Genomic DNA, 22,888 nt, shown 5'->3' with positions numbered 1-22,888 from the left:
CTATCCCTCTATCTATCCCTCTATCTATCCCTCTATCTATCTATCTATCCCTCTATCTATCCCTCTATCTATCTATCTATCTATCTATCTATCCCTATATCTATCTATCTATCTATCTATCTATCTATCTATCCCTCTATCTATCTATCTATCTATCTATCCCTCTATCTATCCCTCTATCTATCTATCCCTCTATCTATCCCTCTATCTATCTATCTATCTATCTATCTATCCCTCTATCTATCCCTCTATCTATCTATCTATCCCTCTATCTATCCCTCTATCTATCTATCTATCCCTATATCTATCTATCTATCTATCTATCCCTCTATCTATCTATCTATCTATCTATCTATCTATCTATCTATCTATCCCTCTATCTATCCCTCTATCTATCTATCTATCTATCTATCCCTCTATCTATCCCTCTATCTATCTATCCCTCTATCTATCCCTCTATCTATCTATCTATCTATCTATCTATCTATCTATCCCTCTATCTATCCCTCTATCTATCTATCTATCTATCCCTCTATCTATCCCTCTATCTATCTATCTATCTATCTATCTATCCCTCTATCTATCTATATCTATCTATCTATCTATCTATCTATCTATCCCTCTATCTATCTATCTATCTATCTATCTATCTATCTATCCCTCTATCTATCTATCCCTCTATCTATCTATCTATCTATCCCTCTATCTATCTATCTATCCTCTATCTATCTATCTATCTATCCTCTATCTATCTATCTATTCCTCTATCTATCTATCTATCCTCTATCTATCTATCTATCCCTCTATCTATCTGTCTATCTATCTATCTATCTATCCCTCTATCTATCTATCTATCTATCCCTCTATCTATCTATCTATCTATCCCTCTATCCCTCTATCCATCTATCTATCTATCTATCCCTCTATCTATCTATCTATCTATCCCTCTATCTATCTATCTATCCTCTATCTATCTATCTATCTATCCCTCTATCTATCTATCTATCCTCTATCTATCTATCTATCTATCCCTCTATCTATCTATCTATCTATCTATCTATCTATCCCTCTATCTATCTATCTATCCCTCTATCCATCTATCTATCTATCTATCTATCTATCCCTCTATCTATCCCTCTATCTATCCCTCTATCTATCTATCTATCCCTCTATCTATCTATCTATCTATCTATCCCTATATCTATCTATCTATCTATCTATCTATCTATCTATCTATCTATCTATCTATCTATCTATCTATCCCTCTATCTATCTATCTATCTATCTATCTATCTATCTATCTATCCCTCTATCTATCCCTCTATCTATCTATCTATCCATCTATCTATCCCTCTATCTATCCCTCTATCTATCTATCCCTCTATCTATCCCTCTATCTATCTATCTATCCCTCTATCTATCCCTCTATCTATCTATCTATCCCTCTATCTATCCCTCTATCTATCCCTCTATCTATCTATCTATCTATCTATCTATCTATCTATCTATCTATCTATCTATCTATCTATCTATCTATCTATCCCTCTATCTATCTATATCTATCTATCCCTCTATCTATCTATCTATCTATCTATCCCTCTATCTATCTATCTATCTATCTATCTATCTATCTATCTATCTATCTATCTATCTATCTGTCTATCTATCTATCTATCTATCTATCCCTCTATCTATCTATCTATCTATCTATCTATCTATCTATCTATCTATCCCTTGTGAGGTAGCGCGGTCGGCTGCGCAGCAGAAGACACGGGATCCAGGCATATAGGTTCACAGCACACGGTGTTTAATGTCCAAACAAAAATCCACAGCAATATACATGTCTCTCCAGCAGAGACTCAGGGAGTTGTGATCACTCCCTCACACCCGGCACACCTGCCCCTTGTTCCTGTTTCCATTTAACCCTTCCTTCAGCCTGTAGGGAAACAGCATTAACCCTAGAGTGGATTTACTTTCTATCATGGAGTGAGCACAACCGGGGCGAGACATACCGGCCGTCATAGATAACCCCGGTCACAGTCTCACACCCTCTATCTATCCCTCTATCTATCCATCTATCTACCTATCTATCCCTCTATCTATCTATATCTATCTATCTATCTATCTATCTATCCCTCTATCTATCTATCTATCTATCTATCCCTCTATCTATCTATCTATCTATCCTCTATCTATCTATCTATCTATCTATCCCTCTATCTATCTATCTATCCTCTATCTATCTATCTATCTATCCCTCTATCTATCTATCTATCTATCTATCTATCCCTCTATCTATCTATCTATCTATCTATCTATCCCTCTATCCATCTATCTATCTATCTATCTATCTATCTATCTATCCCTCTATCTATCCCTCTATCTATCTATCCCTATATCTATCCCTCTATCTATCTATCCCTCTATCTATCTATCCCTCTATCTATCCCTCTATCTATCCCTCTATCCCTCTATCTATCTATCTATCTATCTATCTATCTATCTATCCCTCTATCTATCCCTCTATCTATCTATCTATCTATCCCTCTATCTATCTATCCCTCTATCTATCCCTCTATCTATCTATCTATCTATCTATCTATCTATCTATCTATCTATCTATCCCTCTATCCCTCTATCTATCTATCTATCTATCCCTCTATCTATCTATCTATCTATCCCTCTATCCCTCTATCTATCTATCTATCTATCTATCTATCTATCTATCCCTCTATCTATCCCTCTATCTATCTATCTATCTATCTATCTATCCCTCTATCTATCTATCTATCTATCTATCTATCTATCTATCTATCTATCTATCTATCTATCTATCTATCTATCTATCTATCTATCCCTCTATCTATCTATCCCTCTATCTATCTATCTATCTATCTATCCCTCTATCTATCTATCTATCTATCTATCTATCTATCTATCTATCTATCTATCTATCTATCTATCTATCTATCTATCCCTCTATCTATCTATCTATCTATCTATCTATCCCTCTATCTATCTATCTATCTATCTATCTATCTATCTATCCCTCTATCTATCCTACTTCTTTCTCCTGCTAATAGTTAGATAATAGGCTGCTATTTTTTGTTGTAAATACTTACTTTTTCCGCTGTGTTTTTGTGTTCTGTCACTTTGGGGTCTCTTCTATTCCTGCACTCCTTCCTTATTCTGGGTTTTTGTGCTCTGCATCTCTCTTTGGTTTCTAAGGATGCGCGAGGAACACTTGGTGGCTTTTAGGCAGCCAGGTCCAAGTTGTCATCCTCCAGTTTGCAGTGAGGGTTTTTACAGCTTGAGCAGTTTCCACCAGGGACTGTGCAGCTAGAAAGTCTAGTCTGTGCAGGAACCGGTTGGGTCGGGTGCAATAGTTTAGAGATAGGTCCTATTATCCTGTGTGTACAACATTATTTGTTAGATTGTTTTGCTCTTATAAGATTACAGGGACATAGAGATACACTGCTGTGTACGGATGTATCTCTATGTACCTGTATAATCTTCTTCTGGATTCACTGCCTGCAATACAGCTCAATATCACCAGCTTCTCCTATCTTCCTTAGTGTGAGCTCTGGCTCATTACTAGAGCTGCTGCCTGTGCACACAGAGGGCATCATGGGTTTGAGTTTTTAGGGGAGACCAGAAAAGAGAACTGTTTTTGTTTAGTTTTTTAATTATGGATTTGGCCCACCCACCCGAGGAGGAGCGACGGAGAGGTGAGAGGAGGAAATCGGGTCAGAGCCCTGATGTGTCGGGACGGTCCTGGTTGGGAGAAATTTACTCCAATCGTAAAAAAAAAAAAAAAAAGTAACACCACCTTCAAAATGTTTTTTTTTGTTTTTTTTTTATTCAATTACTACATATTAATTAATAATTTGATATGTGTGTGTGTGTATGTATATATGTGTGTGTGTGTATATATATATATATTTTTTTTTTATTTATTATTTTTTTTTTCAGGAATGACCCATCCAGAATGGAAAAAGACAAAAACACAATGACTGAGAGGATAATAAATCTCGCATTGGAGATCATTTACCTGCTGACTGCGGAGGTGAGGGATTCTGGGAAATGTGTCACATGACTCCTCACTTAGCTGTATTAATAAGGCCATGACATGACTATAGAGGTGAGGGATTCTGGGAAATGTGTCACATGACATCACACTTATCTGTATTAATAAGGCCATGCAGAGGTGATGGTGGTTTAGCAAGTTATATTAATCCCATTTCTCTCCATACCCAGGATTACACCATAGTGAGGAAGTCTGATAAACGTGTGACCCCCGGTGTCCTCCCCTCAGGAGGATGGAGCACAGCCCAGAACACAATCGGGTCCCCTCCTCATCAGTCTCTTCTATATGAGAACGGGAACGCACAGAAGATAATACAACTCACCAACAAGATCACTGAGCTGCTGACCGGAGAGGTGAACGCTGCCGAGAATGCCGGGGCGGTATATAATGTGTCTGGGGGATGCCGGGGCGGTATATAATGTGTCTGGGGGATGAGGGGACGGTATATAATGTGTCTGGGGGATGACGAGGCGGTATATAATGTGTCTGGGGGATGCCGGGGCGGTATATAATGTGTCTGGGGGATGACGGGGCGGTATATAATGTGTCTGGGGGATGACGGGGCGGTATATAATGTGTCTGGGGGATGACGGGGCGGTATATAATGTGTCTGGGGGATGACGGGGCGGTATATAATGTGTCTGGGTGATGACGGGGCGGTGTATAATGTGTCTGGGTGATGACGGGGCGGTATATAATGTGTCTGGGGGATGACGGGGTGGTATATAATGTGTTCGGGGGATGACGGGGCGGTATATAATGTGTCCGGGGGATGACGGGGCGGTATATAATGTGTCTGGGGGATGACGGGGCGGTATATAATGTGTCTGGGGGATGACGGGGCGGTATATAATGTGTCTGGGTGATGACGGGGCGGTGTATAATGTGTCTGGGTGATGACGGGGCGGTATATAATGTGTCTGGGGGATGCCGGGGCGGTATATAATGTGTCTGGGGGATGACGGGGCGGTATATAATGTGTCTGGGTGATGACGGGGCGGTGTATAATGTGTCTGGGTGATGACGGGGCAGTATATAATGTGTCTGGGGGATGACGGGGTGGTATATAATGTGTTCGGGGGATGACGGGGCGGTATATAATGTGTCCGGGGGATGACGGGGCGGTATATAATGTGTCTGGGGGATGACGGGGCGGTATATAATGTGTCTGGGGGATGACGGGGCGGTATATAATGTGTCTGGGTGATGACGGGGCGGTGTATAATGTGTCTGGGTGATGACGGGGCGGTATATAATGTGTCTGGGGGATGACGGGGCGGTATATAATGTGTCTGGGGGATGACGGGGCGGTGTATAATGTGTCTGGGTGATGACGGGGCAGTATATAATGTGTCTGGGTGATGACGGGGCGGTATATAATGTGTCTGGGGGATGCCGGGGCGGTATATAATGTGTCTGGGGGATGACGGGGCGGTATATAATGTGTCTGGGTGATGACGGGGCGGTGTATAATGTGTCTGGGTGATGACGGGGCAGTATATAATGTGTCTGGGGGATGACGGGGTGGTATATAATGTGTTCGGGGGATGACGGGGCGGTATATAATGTGTCCGGGGGATGACGGGGCGGTATATAATGTGTCTGGGGGATGACGGGGCGGTATATAATGTGTCTGGGGGATGACGGGGCGGTATATAATGTGTCTGGGTGATGACGGGGCGGTGTATAATGTGTCTGGGTGATGACGGGGCGGTATATAATGTGTCTGGGGGATGACGGGGCGGTATATAATGTGTCTGGGGGATGACGGGGCGGTGTATAATGTGTCTGGGTGATGACGGGGCAGTATATAATGTGTCTGGGTGATGACGGGGCGGTATATAATGTGTCTGGGGGATGCCGGGGCGGTATATAATGTGTCTGGGGGATGACGGGGCGGTATATAATGTGTCTGGGTGATGACGGGGCGGTGTATAATGTGTCTGGGTGATGACGGGGCAGTATATAATGTGTCTGGGGGATGACGGGGTGGTATATAATGTGTTCGGGGGATGACGGGGCGGTATATAATGTGTCCGGGGGATGACGGGGCGGTATATAATGTGTCTGGGGGATGACGGGGCGGTATATAATGTGTCTGGGGGATGACGGGGCGGTATATAATGTGTCTGGGTGATGACGGGGCGGTGTATAATGTGTCTGGGTGATGACGGGGCGGTATATAATGTGTCTGGGGGATGACGGGGCGGTATATAATGTGTCTGGGGGATGACGGGGCGGTATATAATGTGTCTGGGGGATGACGGGGTGGTATATAATGTGTTCGGGGGATGACGGGGCGGTATATAATGTGTCCGGGGGATGATGGGGCGGTATATAATGTGTCTGGGGGATGACGGGGCGGTATATAATGTGTCTGGGGGATGACGGGGCGGTATATAATGTGTCTGGGGGATGATGGGGCGGTATATAATGTGTCTGGGGGATGATGGGGCGGTATATAATGTGTCTGGGGGATGACGGGGCGGTATATAATGTGTCTGGGGGATGACGGGGCGGTATATAATGTGTCTGGGGGATGATGGGGTGGTATATAATGTGTCTGGGGGATGATGGGGCGGTATATAATGTGTCTGGGGGATGACGGGGCGGTATATAATGTGTCTGGGGGATGACGGGACGGTATATAATGTGTCTGGGTGATGATGGGGCGGTATATAATGTGTCTGGGGGATGACGGGGCGGTGTATAATGTGTCTGGGGGATGACGGGACGGTATATAATGTGTCTGGGGGATGATGGGGCGGTATATAATGTGTCTGGGGGATGACGGGACGGTATATAATGTGTCTGGGTGATGACGGGGCGGTGTATAATGTGTCTGGGTGATGACGGGGCGTTGTATAATGTGTCTGGGGGATGACGGGGCGGTATATAATGTGTCTGGGTGATGACGGGGCGGTATATAATGTGTCTGGGTGATGACGGGGCGGTATATAATATGTCTGGGGGATGACGGGGCGGTATATAATGTGTCTGGGGGATGACGGGGCGGTATATAATGTGTCTGGGGGATGACGGGGCGGTATATAATGTGTCTGGGGGATGACGGGGCGGTATATAATGTGTCTGGGGGATGACGGGGCGGTATATAATGTGTCTGGGGGATGACGGGACGGTATATAATGTGTCTGGGTGATGACGGGGCGGTATATAATGTGTCTGGGGGATGACGGGGCGGTATATAATGTGTCTGGGGGATGACGGGGCGGTATATAATGTGTCTGGGTGATGACGATGGTGATGGTTGTCTCTGTCAGGTCCCTGTAAGGTGTGAGGACGTCACCGTCTATCTCTCTATGGAGGAGTGGGAGTATATGGAGGGGCACAAGGACCAGTACAAGGACGTCCTGATGGAGGAGCACCGGCCCCGCACACCACCAGGTAAGAGGAGATTTTGCGCTGACAGAGCCATTGGCCTATGAAGGTACCACTGATTGCAAGCCACTACAGGAGAAACGCCCAACCCCTCGCAAGATCCCTAGAAATAACAGCTTATGTCTGAGATTTCAGCTCTCGCCCGGCTGTGATCAGCGGCTTTCTGCGTGGAGCGATGGCCGTGCACAATTCAAAGAAACTAACAATGTAACCCGCAGCGGCCAAGAATGCCGGACCACCACATTGCCAATATTAGAGGGTCCTGAAGGGGATGGCAAACCCTGCAGAATATAGAAATACCCCTCTATTGTAAGGAGCAGCTTTAAGGGTTTGTCTTTGTAAAATGGGTGTAGTTCGGTGGTCACACACCGTCCCCACTGGAGGAGAAAGGAGGTGGGACCTGGTCTCCGATCAGAGGGACAGTGGGAGACCAGTAGGTGAATGCCACCATGGACCGGGGCGCCGTCCCTTTAATACTCCATATTACTTCATATTCACATACAAACCCACATTTCTTGCAGATGAATACAGCAGATGTCAGACGCCGGAGGATTGTGCGCAGAGTCCTGATGCTGATCCCGATCCAGAGGAGATCCCCAATGTCTCGTGGGATGATCCGGTAGGTAGATCTGATATCATTAATACTGCGAATGCGGCAGTAACATTACATACATATAATACCGCAGAATGTATGGAGCCAGTACTAATCAGTACCTCTATCACTCATTCAGACGACTGTGAATCATTTATGCTTTATACGTGTGATTTTCGCTGATAGGATAAGTGCCCATTATTGTCTACGGAGCTTTTCCCAGGTCTGTGCTTTTGTTTTTTGGGGGCGCATCGTCTGTCCTCAAAAAAAAAAAAATCATTGAGACGTGTCTGGTTTTCCATCCATGCCACGGCCCAAAATTACCCAGACACATCTATGGGCAGCACCTGGAGGGTGTCATTGTAGAATTCATGCTGTATCCTTTGCAAGGAAATTTTGTAATCCATTTATTTATCCATACGTGAAAAATCACTGATGAAGCATTGATGGTTAAAACTGATGAAACGAGGATCAAAAACACGGATGCAAATTAGTCGTCGTCTGAATGAGACCCAACGTGTAACCCAGCATTCTGCTAATCGCCTGGCGTCGTCTGCTGCACTTTCCATTCTGTCTTCTAGGTATCGTATCCGGATGAAGATCTGATTAATAGTAGTGATCAGCTGATCGTAAAAGAAGAGGATGACCGGAGTTTGACGCCCGACGAGGAGGAAGTCACTAAAGTGTTCTGCACAGGTAAAGACGAATATAACGACGAAACCGGCCGCGGATCTCCTGCCCCGAATTTGTCATCCTCATGGATATATATGAGGCATTCGAGGTCAGGTCACGATGATCGTACGGGCGCTTTTCCATCTGCGATTTTCTTGTGCGAGTGCGATCCGATTCAAAATCGGATTGCACTCGCACCAGTGTTAATCTATGTGACCATGCCATCCTGAGCATTTCTCTCCATACAAATCGCACTCATAGTGAAATCTCAGCATGCTGCGATTGTCAGCGAGACTCCCACCCCCATGCAACCCTATGGTAGCGAGAAAAAAAAAAAATCGCAATATAGATGGCATACGCATGTCACACGGATCCTTGGTATGAAAAATCTACAGACTGGCATGGCACTCGCATAGCACTCGCACGGCACTTGCATAGCACTCGCATGGCACTTGCATAGCACTCGCACGGCACTCGCATACCACTCGCACGGCACTCGCACGGCACTCGCATAGCACTCGCACGGCACTCGCATACCACTCGCACGGCACTCGCATAGCACTCGCACGGCACTTGCATAGCACTTGCACGGCACTCGCATACCACTCGCACGGCACTCGCATACCACTCGCACGGCACTCGCACGGCACTCGCATAGCACTCGCACGGCACTCGCATAGCACTCGCACGGCACTTGCATAGCACTCGCACGGCACTTGCATAGCACTCGCACGGCACTTGCATAGCACTTGCACGGCACTCGCATACCACTCGCACGGCACTCGCATACCACTCGCACGGCACTCGCACGGCACTTGCATAGCACTCGCACGGCACTTGCATAGCACTCGCACGGCACTCGCATAGCACTCGCACGGCACTCGCATAGCACTCGCACGGCACTCGCATAGCACTCGCACGGCACTCGCATACCCCTCGCACGGCACTCGCATACCCCTCGCACGGCACTCGCATAGAACTCGCACGGCACTTGCATAGCACTCGCACGGCACTCGCATAGCACTCTCAAGGCACTCGCATAGCACTCGCTCGGCACTCGCATACCACTCGCACGGCACTCGCATACCACTCACACGGCACTCGCATACCACTCGCACAGCACTCGCACAGCACTCGCATACCACTCGCACAGCACTCGCACGGCACTCGCATAGCACTCGCACGGCACTCGCATACAACTCACACAGCACTCGCATACCACTCGCACGGCACTTTCATAGTACTCGCATGACACTCACATGTCATACGAATTCAAGGAGAGAAAAAAACGCAAACCATACACATGACACTTACCCCACTTTCTGGGCGAGTATCGCAGAGATTATTTAATCACAGATGGAAAAGCGCCCTAAAGCCGGAGTCACACTTGCGAGAGACTCGGGCGAGTCTCACATCGCAGCACCCGGCACGGCCGCACACTCTCCTGATAGGAGCGGGTCATCTGCATGTATGTCTATGCAGCTGAGATGCTCCTGTCAGGAGAGTGTGTGGCCATACCGGGTGATGTGATGCAAGACTTGCGTGAGTCTCTCACAAGTGTGACTCCGGCCTAAAGGAGAATATTTCAGAAAAGAAGGAATTTTTTGTTGTTGTTGAATATTGAGATGCGGGTGATGTCCCGGACACAGGAGAATGATATAAAATGACCGGATGTCACCGTCGTCTCTCTGCTTAGAGACTGGTGACAGGTTCTGGGTCAGAATCTCACTTAGGCCGTGGTCACATCAGCAGTGTTTTGCCGCAAAACCGGATCCGTCACAAATGCGTTTCAGCTCCATTCATTTCCTATAGAATCGCGGCAAGATGCGATCACATGCGGTTACATGCGTTGCACGCAACCGCATATGACCGCGATTCCATAGGAAATTAATGGAGCTGAAATGCATTTGTGACGATCCGGTTTCGCGGCAAAATACTGCTGATGTGAGCGCGGCCTTAGCCTGGTGAAACTCTGCAGATTTAAATGTAGTTTCCTTTCTTTCAGCGGTCAGAAGGTTAATGTCTGTATTCACTTCCAGCAGGCATTCTCATCACCTTCTCAGGTGTTTCCGGTTTGAACCTCTCCCAGTCCCTATATATACCCTCTGCTCCCTCTAGAGGGTGCCAGTTATTCTCTGATTTCATTCAGTTGGAAGCTTGGCCTGGAGGTGGAAGGAGCTGGTGGAGCCCTCTCTGCTACTTGCTGTGTTGGCTGCAGCATTGGTGCTGACTGCAGCAATCTGTGGTGTGCTTACTGTTTACTTCCCCCCTTTTATGTTATCCCCCCCTGTGCACATTTATTCGCTCCTTTTGTGTGCGATTAACATGTTTTTGTTTTCCCCTGTCCGTGTGTAGTTGTGGGGTTTGTGTTTACAGACCCGGCTCACCCTCTTGGGTGGAGGTGGGGGAGGGGAGTTACATCAGAGCTTGGACAGGAGTTAGGCCTCGGTTCCACTTGGGTACAAATAATCACTCCAATACTTGTCTTATAAAGTGGGACGAGTGTCATGCGTGTGGTCATGCGAGTGTCATACATTTGTAGAGGTTTTTCTCTCCTTGCATCCGTGTGACATGCGTATGTAACACCATGCAATATTTTTCTCGCACCCATAGACTAGCATGTCTGGTGCAATCTACACAGCCTTACACAGCATGCTGCGATTTTATCCTCAGCACGATTAGAGCTGAAGAAACAAATAGCAGATGGACACTCAGAAAAAGGCAGATCCCCGGTACAGGAAGACGTTCATGGAGACTTGAAATAAGGTTAAAATTTCATTTTATTCCAATAATGGTTTAAAAAAAAGGGAAGAAGTAGTAAAACATAACTCCTCCGATCAACGCGTTTCAGACGCGGTCATCCTTAATTATGATCTTAGTCTGAAACGCGTTGATCGGAAGAGTTATCTTTTATTCATTTTTCCCCTTTTTTTTAAACCATTATTGGAATAAAACGAAATTTTAACCTTATTTCAAGTCTCCATGGACGTCTTCCTGTGCCGGGGATCCGCTTTTTTCTGATTGACTACAGCCCTTTTGACCCACGAGCACCGTCCGGATTTTCCTTCCAGGAATAACTACATGGTGGTGAGCTGATTCACTTTCTTTTTTGATCATCAGATGGACACTTCCTGATTAACACTGCTTCCACGAGTGCAATCTGATGTTTTATCAGATTGCACTCATCCATGAAAATCGCAAGTGGAATCGAGCTCTTAGGGTCACACTGGCGACTCAGACCTCGCTACCATCTAGCGTACCTCTGAGCTGAGGGACAGCGCAGGGTTTCCGAGTCTAAGGCTCAGCCTAGGTGACCCGGTCCTGTCATTCGGTCCCTGTGACACCGAACTTTTGGGTATCAAATTTTAGGACTAGTAAATAGAAGAATTGGTACAAAAAGGGCACAATCCGTGTGACCCAAATTTTTCCAGAAAATCGCTCACATCACTCTGACATGTATCAATATTTCTGGTGACCACAACTCTTCAGTAGAAACCAGCCCCAAATGTTTAGTGCCAGCAGCACATTCCTAGGAAGGTTTCTGAGATTCAACTGTTGTATTTTCGAAATATCCAATATTAGAAATCTGTTTTCGATTTCCAGCAGATTACTTCTACGCTGATGGTGTAGACGAACATCTCCCTACGTACGAAGAGTATAAAGTGGAACCTTCAGATACATCTGAGGAACATTCATTTCTTCCACATCCGTCGTATATGTGCAGCGATCAGTCCTCTTATTCCAAGGACCCTTTTTTTGATCATTCTGAGAAAAACAAAGGTTTCCAATGTTTTGAGTGTAAGAAATGTTTTAAACAGAAGTTTAACCTGATGGCACATATCAGGACTCACGAGGACAAGAGGGCCATTTCATGCTCTGAATGTGGTAGATGTTTCACAAGGAAGGCAAGTCTTATTTCCCATGAGAGAATCCACACGGGGGAAAAGCCGTTCTCGTGTATTACATGTGGGAAATGTTTCGCTTGGAAAACAAGTCTTGTTTCCCATGAGAGAATCCATATCAACGAGAAGCCGTTCTCATGTTCCGATTGTGGGAAAGGATTTATGCATAAGTCGCGTCTGCTGATGCATCAAAGGATCCACAACGGGGAGAAGCCGTTCTCATGTCCAGATTGTGGGAGACGTTTTACCCAAAAATCAATGCTTCTTGAACATCAGAAATCCCACTCCGGGGAGCAGCCGTTTTCGTGTTCTGAGTGTGGGACAGGTTTTGACCACAAGTATCGCCTGGTGATGCATCAAAGGATCCACGCCAGGGAGAAGCTGTTCTCATGTTCTGAATGTGGGAAAGGTTTTAGGCGAAAATCAAGCTTCATTAGACATCAGGTAGTTCATACAGGGGAGCGGCCATTTTCATGTTCGGTGTGTGGGCAATGTTTTACCCAGAAGTGGCACCTTATCAGTCATTATAGAATTCACATGGGGGAAAAGCTGTGATCCTGATCGGATTGTGGGAAAGGTTTATGCATAAGTTCTTCACAGTGATGCATCAAAGCATCCACACCGGGAAGAAGACGTTCTCGTGTGCTTAATGTGGTAAAGGTTGGATGTTGTCAAACATCAGAACATAGGGGAAGGGGCGCCCATTATCATTTTCAGAGGTGGGCAGTGTTTTAGCATGAAGTGGGACCTCATCAGACATCAAAGAGTTCACGCTGGGGAGAAGCCGTGTTCAGGTCCTGATTGTGGACAGTTCACAATTATTTTCCTTTAACTTCAAAATGTTTAAAATATTCATTAGACAAGTCATTATATATAATATAATATAATAAATATTGTGTGTGTTGAGGTTTACATGTGTTTTAGTTCACCCCTCTTGAGATTTAAAGCATGACTAACATTCTAAAGCAAAAATCCTAAGTACCTATACTCCAAAGGCTGCTCGACTGAATATGGACAATCGACCAGTGGCCACAAATCTTTAGTTAGGGCACTACAGCATAGTAATACCAATTATTACAGAATATTTAATGGTGTATTTACAGTGTAAACCCATTAAAGGGGTTGTCCACTACTGGGTCAACCCCTTCTGATTCCACATGGTTTCCCCAGGTAAAATAAAAAAAAAACTATACTCACCTCCGGTGGTGATGCGGTGTCGGGGCTCACGGTCCCCTCTCTGCTTCCCTCTCCGGTTCTGACCACACCCTTCTAGTAAGTAATGTGGTCCTCATCTTCGGGGGACGGCCGTCTTCATGTGCCCATCACTGACATCAAGTATTCGAGCTGCTCACCTTTTCCGGTTGTGGACGGTCATCCTGCTCCCACTTTATATAACACTTGTGGACTGACTTATTATACTCTCTGGGGGAGTACATGCATATATGAAGGAAAGGATCTATACTGTACACATCCAGAGACGAGATCGTGGGCACCAGAGATGTTCGTGCTTCATGCCTGATGAAGGACTACCGCCAGAAGCATCCCAACTCACAAGGGGCGTACTCCGAGGGGCACTATGAAAGGGCACTGCTCCGGCTCAGCAACACTCAGACAGTCATTATTATAAAACACAAATGTTATGATTGAGTGACCGAGGAGGATCAGGACAAAGGTAAAATAACACTGGGAAACCCAAAGTGTTCCCAGAGTAGTTGGAATCTTAGCGGACTGCAGACCTCACACTGACACACAACCAGAAGTAGCCGTGGGACGTGCCCACGATGACCTGGTCGCCTCGACAAAGCTGGAGAACTAATTATTCCTACAGAGAGAAATACAAGAAAAGCTAATCTGCCTCGGAGCAGTCCCCCAAAGATATAGATAGCCCCCCCAAATATAAAGATTATGGTGATGTAGGAAAACACAATACACAGGAAGAAAACAGATTCATCAAAGATGAGGCCCAAACTATATAGGAAAGGATAGAAAAAGAGCACTGTCTGCAGCTGTGCAAAACCCTAGAAAATACCAACGCGCCTGATATGGAAAAATACTGAGTCCACACGGACTCTGCCCCCACTATATCAGTACTCTGGTGTTACTGGGATCCAATCAAAACACTAATATAGAGGAGGGACTGAAATCAGTATCAAGCATGACAAAACAAAATATACCTCAGAAAATGAAGGTACATAGACATTTCCAGCAGTGAATGATCCAAATCCACCCAGACTCCACACAAGCAAAAACAGAAAATAAGCCTTAGTACCTAAACAGCAAACAACAAGTAAATGGAAGCAACCAGCAGGGTACAAAGACCAGACTTATCTGTAATGAGTCCAGGTAGAAACAGAAAGTTAGGCTGGTTTCAGGATATTCTAGGACACAGGAGGAAACATTGAGCACTGGCTAGGAACAAGAGAACACTACACAGTTATATAGGCCAGTCAGAAAAACCTGATTTCCAATCCTCATCAGCTGTCTGGCTTCTATTAAGCAAGCCATCTCCACTACCAGGATTGACCACAAGAGGGAGCCCAAAACTGGAACCCAGTCCAAATGTGTTCACAACACACAACTATAATATACATCAGACATGTTATATTTCACCACTGGAGGAGTGGGGTAATCTGGCCACCTCCTACACATCTGACACCAGACACCATCAACCTGACCACATCAATTTAGGCAGAGGGTCTTTTGACTTTTGGTTTTGTACTTGTAGCCATCCCCTCAGCCTGTAGGGTCTGTATGTTCTTCAGTCTGTGATTACCCTAGGACTCAAGTGTGCACTCTACCCCTACCTCCAGGCCCCTGAGATGGAAGGTGCAAAGACTAAGAAGGGACAAATTCCTCTAGAAAACTGGTGAAGCCGCGGTGATGATCCAGGGCCTCAGTGTCCTCAGGTTCAGAGCTATTGGTGTTATCATCTGGATTTGCTTCTCACCTCTACTATAATACACCGGATTCAGGAGTGGCTAGGGTACAGCTGCCATTTTGGTCACCAATGGTTCTGTCCCTTCATCAGACGGTCGTTCAGGCTTCTTTGAAGTGCAAGGTCCCTCCACTCATCAAACCACAAGAGTGTATTCAAATGTCAGTATTTGGGGTAAAGGATAATGCAATGACTGTTCTTCCCACTCAGATTAATGCATGAGATCATTTGGCGTCTCCTCTTCATGAGTGATCCATCCAAAAATAATGGGAAAGGACGGGAAAGAAATGGCGGAAAGAATAATAAATCTCACTTTGGTGATCAAATATGTCACATGACTCAACACCTATCTGTATTAATAAAGCCAACACAAGACTGCAGAGGTGAGGCATTCTGGGAAACATGTCACATGACTCCTCACCTACCTCTATTAATAAAGCCAACACATGACTGCAGAGGTGAGGCATTCTGGGAAACATGTCACATGACTCCTCAGCTATCTGTATTAATAAAACCAACACATAACTGCAGAGGTGAAGGTGAAGGATTCTGGGAAATATGTCACATGACATCACACTTATCTGTATTAATAAAACCAACACATAACTGCAGAGGTGAGGCATTCTGGGAAATATGTCACATGACTCCTCACCTATCTGTATTAATAAAGCCAACACAAGACTACAGAGGTGAGGGATTCTGGGAAATGGGTGAGGAATCATGTGACTTATTTCCCAGAATCCCTCACCTCTGCAGTCATGTCATGACTTTATTAATACAGATAAGTGTGATGTCATGTGACATATTTCCCAGAATCCTTCACCTCTGCAGTCATGTCTTAGGTCACATGACTCCTCACCCATCTGTATTAATAAAACTAAGACATGACTGCAGAGGTGAAGGATTCTGGGAAATATGTCTCATGACTCCTCACCTATCTGTATTAATAAAGCCATGACATGACTGCAGAGGTGAAGGATTCTGGGAAATATGTCTCATGACTCCTCACTTATCTGTATTAATAAAGCCATGACATGACTGCAGAGGTGAAGGATTCTGGGAAATATGTCACACGACTCCTCACCTATCTGTATTAATAAAGACATGACTGCAGAGGTGAAGGATTCTGGGAAATATGTCACATGACTCCTCACCTATCTGTATTAATAAAGCCATGACATGACTGCAGAGGTGAGGGATTCTGGGAAATATGTCATTTAATCAAACTTATCGGTATTAACCCCACTTTTGGAGTTTTGTGTGATAAATATATGTCCAATTTGCCTTTTTTTCCTCTGTGGTTTTTTTTTGTGTTGTTCCAATACACACAAAGGAAATAGACGTGTATAACAACAACCTGTGTAATTACAATAATTTTCTGGGAGAAATAATTCATTTTCTGGTACGATTTTAAGGGCGCCAACACTTCCAGCCAATGACTGTATATTTTATACGTAGTGTGATCATCATCAGTTTTCTTGTTACTTGACCCCTCAAGCACTGAGTGTTGTTTTTTTATTTTTATTATTTTTTCCTCTTTTGTTATTTTCTCCCTTCTTTCAAGAGACATGACTTTTTTATTTATCTCTCTGCTCAGCTGAATGAGGTTTTGATGTTTTGCGGGATGTGTTGCAAATTTGAATGACATCATTCACTTTTTTTTTTCTTCAGAATAATATAACTTAAAGAAATAAATATTTGTTCGGGGTAAAAAAACCCTGCAATTTTGCCTTTTTTTTTTTTTTTTAGTTTTTGATTTTTCTTGCATTTATTGTGTGATAACATGTTTCTCCAGGTCAGTGCGATTACCACACCACTCCCCCTAAAATTTCAAATCACCCCCCCCTTTTCCGCTATTGAAAATAAAACAATAAAAGACAAAATAAAATTCATATTTGGTATCACCGTGTTCAGAAATGCCCGATCTATCCAAATATAAAATCAATTAATCTGATCGGTACACGGCGCAGCAAAAAAAAATTCCAAACGCCAGAATTACGTTATTTTGGTCGCCGCAACATTACAATAAAATGCAATAACAGACGATCAAAACATCACATCTACCCAAAAATGGTAAAAAAAATAATAATTTTTCAATAATTTTTTTTAACAACTTGTTATTTGATGATCACTGAAACAGTTTACATAAAACCATGCATTAATTTCTTGTACATTTCTTATAATTTTGACACTTTTTCTTGTCACAAAAATACATTCTTATATCAGCGAAAATAATCATAACAATTCTAAACCAACATACGTCGCCAGGGTCCATTTCTTTATAACCAAATAACTAAACAGCATTCATCTCTTAATCCCTAATCTCCATTCTCCCCAATTATACCGGGTGGTGTCTTTGAACGGTTTCATTTCATGTTTTAATGTTTTGTTTAAATATTATTATTTGTTTTTAATTGAGCAAAATATAAAAAAAATGTTTTAAAAGTTTGATATTTTCCACTCTTAAACACTAGGGGGAGCAGCTGCTGAAATCCTGCTGTAGAGCTAGCTCACATTACAGCTGCAGTAAAAGTGGGCGGAGTCTGCTCTCCTGTGTGTGATGTCACCTCCCCTTCCCAATCTGGGTGTTTCCAAAAGTATAAGAGAAAATTAAGTTTAGGATCACAGTGCAGAGCCATTTTGTTGGTGACCGCAAAGTGACGCTGATATGTCTAAGGAGTCACCAAGGACGGCTGGTATAGTGCTCCATTGTATACTGTGCCCCACAGTATACTCTGCCCCCATATTCCTGTGCTCATACTGTGCCCCAATATCCTTGAGCCCCCATATACTGTGTCCAGATATTCCTGTGCCCTCATATACCGTGCCCCATATACTCTGCCCCCATATTCCTGTGCCCCATGTATACTCTGCCCCCATATTCCTGTGCCCCCATATACTGTTCTCTGAATGCTGAGAGGAGGAACTGCTGAGACACCTGGCTGGCAAGTGTAGCTGCCGGCCGGGATCGGAGGCCCGAGGTGACATGCGGCCTCCGATGCCGGCCGGCAGCTACACTTGCGGACATGTGAAATGTGTGGGCTCCTGTCGTATTTTCACCGCCAATCAGGTAAAGCCAGGCAGCTAGAGGCTGGTATTCTCAGCGTGGTAAGGACCAAGCGTTCTGGGCGCTCCATGCTAAAAACCGCATCCCACAGCCGCCACTGGAAATGGCGCATTGTTTCTTAGTGCCATTTCCAGGCGCTTTACCCGGCTCATCCAGCGGCCCTGATGGCTGTGGCACACTGGGTAATAAAGGAGCTAATACCAGCTTTATATTCTCAGATGGTACTAAGCCCGAAATTCATGGTGTCACGCCAAATTAGATATGGCGACCATGAATTTCTAGTAAACAGTAAAAAAAAAACACAGAATTTTTAAAAATAAAGCAAAAAAAAATTTAGAGATTCCATCTTTATTGTAAAATAAATCCTTAGTCTGACGTAGTCCACAAGTAGAGCAATGTCAGCTCTGCTTCTTCACTCTGTACAGACAAGTGTCTATACAGAGCGAGAAGCAGGGAGAGCCATGTCAGCTCTGCTTCATCGCTCTGTACAGAGTGAGAAGCAGGCTGACACTGAGGGTATGATTCCACTTGCGTATGACTCGTGCATTCTCACATTGCATCACCCTTCACGGCCTGACAATCTCCGGACAGGGGCAGCTCAGCTGCATGGAAATACATGCAGCTGACCTGCTCCTGCCGGGAGAGTGTTCACCGTACCGGGTGATGCGATGCGAGACTCCCACAGTGACAGTCAATGTTCAATTGAGTCTTTGAGCCATGGACTTGGGTGAACCCTGACGTCACCGCGAACACGGCCGAAAACAGCCGAACACTGCCGAGTGACGAGCAGTACAGTGAATATCCCCGGAAGTTAACAGGACCTTCCATGACGTCATAGCCATGTGACCAGTCTGTAAGCCAATGTCTGTACAACATTCACACCAGACTGATCAGATGGCTATGACGTCATGGAAGGTGCTTTAGTCAGTGGTGGTTACAGCACAGCAATGATCGGATGCGGAAGCAGAAGCGCCGGGAGACAGAGTCTGAAGGACGCGTCGTGGGACCTGTAAGTATAATCAGAATGTTTTTGAATAATGTGCTTTTTTATTTTACAGCCCCTGGACCCGAATTGTAACACGAGTTTCCCAGGAAAGCTCGTGATCGTGCACACGATCATTATGTGTTCAGTACGGACCCCAATCTTTACAGTTCGGGTTCGCCTATCACTGCTCAAGACGCAAAAAATAAGCCACAACTGAGCCCTAGATCCCAAAAAACGAGAACACTACGGGTCGCAGAAAATGGCAACAAAAGCCCAATTCTTATTTTTGACAAATTTCTGGATTTGTTTTCACCACTTACAGTAAAACTCTACATGTTTAGTGTCTATGAACTCGTACCGGCCTGGGGAACCATACCGTACCGGCCTGGGGAACCATACTGGCAGGTCAGTTTTACCATACAGTGAACATGGTGTGGAATTGCACTTTTTTTTTTTTGCAATTTCACCACACTTGTAATTTTTCCCCCATTTTCCAGTATAATATGGAGCAAAATGAATACTGTCATTCAAAAGTGCAACTCGTCCCGCAAAAAACAAGCCCTCATCTAATATATAAAGCTGAGTGTATGTATATGTGTGTGTGTGTATGTCCGCTAAAGAAATCTGCACCGTCACATGTACAATCGTGAAATTTTGCACAGACATGACTCGGAACGTCATAGACTGTTTTGACGGGAAAATTTAACCCCGCGCTTCACAGTTACTCTCCAAAAAAACCTGCCTCCATTAAAGTCAATGGAGATGGGAGCTACAGGTCATTAATAGGAGCTGTGATTGGTTGTTATAGGAACAAAGGACATTCTTACTATAAGAAGCTTCTGTGTGCGGTAATATGATATCAGTGGAGAGACAGACACAGGGAAAGACAGAGGCAGACAGGGAAAGAGACAGACAGGAAAAGACAGAGGCAGACAGGGACAGAGGCTGACTGGGAAAGAGACAGACAGAGGCATACAGGGAAAGAGGCAGACGGAAAGAGACAGAGGCAGACAGGGAAAGAGACAGAGGCAGACAGGGAAAGAGACAGAGGCAAACAGGGAAAGAGGCAGACGGGGAAGAGGCAGACAGGGAAAGAGACAGAGGCAGACAGGGGAAGAGGCAGACAGGGGAAGAGGCAGACAGGCTGACAAGAAAAGAGACAGACAGGGAAAGAGACATACAAAGAGACAGACAGGGAAAGAGACAGACAGGGAAAGAGACAGACAGGGAAAGAGACATACAAAGAGACAGACAAGGAAAGAGGCAGACAAGGAAAGAGACAGCGAAAGAGACAGAGGCTGACAGGAAAAGAGAGAGACAGGGAAAGAGACATACAAAGAGACAGACAGGGAAAGAGACAGACAGGGAAAGAGACATACAAAGAGACAGACAAGGAAAGAGGCAGACAAGGAAAGAGACAGAGAAAGAGACAGAGGCTGACAGGAAAAGAGAGAGACAGGGAAAGAGACATACAAAGAGACAGACAAGGAAAGAGGCAGACAAGGAAAGAGACAGAGAAAGAGACAGAGGCTGACAGGAAAAGAGAGAGACAGGGAAAGAGACATACAAAGAGACAGACAAGGAAAGAAGCAGAAAGGGAAAGAGACAGAGGCAGACGGGGAAAGAGACAGACAGGGAAAGAGACAGACAGGGAGCGAGACAGTCAGAGGCAGACAGGGAAATAGACAGAGACAGACAGGGAAAAAGACAGACAAAAAAATACAGCGACAGACAGAGAGTCTGGGAGAGAGACAGATACTGCCGGGTGCTACAGCTACTACGGTTATATTGATGGAAAAATAAAAAGTTATGCCTCTCGGAAGAAGGTGAGGAAAAAACAAAAAATGAAAATCGCCAGGGGTGAAAGGGTTACTGGGTGAGCCTGATGCGCTGGACACTGTCTGCAGTGAGTCACTGTTGGGGTCAGCAATGCACCAGGGCTCATAACCCACAGTGTGTGAAGTGGATGAGAAAAATAGAAACAAAAAATAAAAATAATACACTCATCTCTCCCTGTAAACTACAACTCCCGACAACCTAGATCGCACATGACAGCGCATGCGTTGAACAGCAAAGCATCATGGGTCGCCTGTCAAATGATGACTCTTCCTTTCTGTCCAATCAGATAACATCGGGAAGGTTCTTTCCACTTTTTATCGGGCCACTCCCCTTCTGTAAGCTTATTGGCTTATCCGCACGACACTCAAGTCCTGCCGAGCAGCTGATTGGCCAGCATTTCTGCACTGTCTTCCTCTATTGATAATCTGTAAATACCTGAAAGAGGCGGGTCATTGCTTTCTCGTCCACTGATTGGGTGAAAGCTTACGGGCGTGATTAGTGATTGGTGGAAGCGTGTGTCTGTGACCTGAGGCTTCCTGACGGCGGCTGCGGTCTCTTCCTGACATCGGTGAGCACCGGGTGACAATGTGACGCGTTACTGCGACCTGCGTTACCGCCTCTACGTCACCTACATCATGGTTTATATTCAGTGACGTCATAACTTGTAGTTTCATGTGAAGTGACGTCACCCTGTGAGTCCATTAGGCCGAGAGATGGCCAGTGACTCTGTGCATGGGCCACTTTCGTCACCTGACCTGGTTTAGCACTTTGAGTCATGTGACTTTAGTCTTCCCAGTTAATTTTTTGTCTATCGATTACTAATGTCTGATAGTAGCCGCCATGCTTCATTTCTGTGCTCCTCCGGCGAATGGCGTTTTTCCACTGATAATTTCCTGTCGACCTCATGCCGTGTCTTTCTTCCTACAGGCTCCGAGGTCGCCGCCATATACGGTCACCATGGCGACGGACCTGCTGCTCAACGACCTGGACACCAAGTTCTGCGCCGACAACCTGCTGACCAGCGAGGACTGGGGTATATACACCGTATACTGCGCACCGGCATGGACACCGCGGGGGTGGAGCGCCACAAAGCGACGGCACAGGGGGATGGGCGGTGTAGAGCTGAGCACGGGCAGAGCAGGGCAGTATCACAACAGCAGTGTGTGGCACCACGTGGGAGGCTGGAAGAAAGTGACGGCGCAGGGGGATGAAAGGAGCGGATGGACGGCGTAGAGCTGAGCACGGGCAGAGCAGGGCGGTATCACAACGGCAGTGTGTGGCGCCACATGGCGGGAGATATCCAGACACTGCTATCAGAAAGTGACAGCACAGGGGGATGAAAGGGGCGGATGGACGGCGTAGAGCTGAGCACGGGCAGAGCAGGGCGATTTCATTCAAGCAGTGTGTGGC

At 45.3% G+C, this 22,888-nt stretch overlaps 1 protein-coding gene across 3 annotated transcripts in view; it reads left to right on the top strand.

Annotated features, from left to right (window-relative positions):
• ATF6B (activating transcription factor 6 beta) overlaps positions 1-22,888 on the top strand; it is a 59,115-nt gene that overhangs the window by 12,542 nt on the left and 23,685 nt on the right. Inside the window, exons 2-6 of one of the 3 annotated variants that reach the window (XM_075323264.1) lie at positions 3,973-4,066; positions 4,258-4,440; positions 7,369-7,492; positions 14,208-14,211; positions 22,414-22,511. In XM_075323264.1, the coding sequence (XP_075179379.1) occupies positions 3,989-4,066; positions 4,258-4,440; positions 7,369-7,492; positions 14,208-14,211; positions 22,414-22,511 (487 nt within the window). In that variant the 5' untranslated portion in view covers positions 3,973-3,988. Of the gene's footprint in view, positions 1-3,972; positions 4,067-4,257; positions 4,441-7,368; positions 7,493-14,207; positions 14,212-21,967; positions 22,047-22,067; positions 22,171-22,405; positions 22,512-22,888 lie in introns of those variants that run through there. The other 2 variants (XM_075323262.1, XM_075323263.1) reach the window with 2 other exon arrangements.

The sequence above is a fragment of the Anomaloglossus baeobatrachus genome, chromosome 9, assembly GCF_048569485.1.
Source record: "Anomaloglossus baeobatrachus isolate aAnoBae1 chromosome 9, aAnoBae1.hap1, whole genome shotgun sequence".
In the NCBI taxonomy this organism is placed as follows: Eukaryota; Metazoa; Chordata; class Amphibia; order Anura; family Aromobatidae; genus Anomaloglossus; species Anomaloglossus baeobatrachus.
Note: the sequence above shows the minus strand (reverse complement) of the source record. Positions and strands in the feature narration are given on the sequence as shown.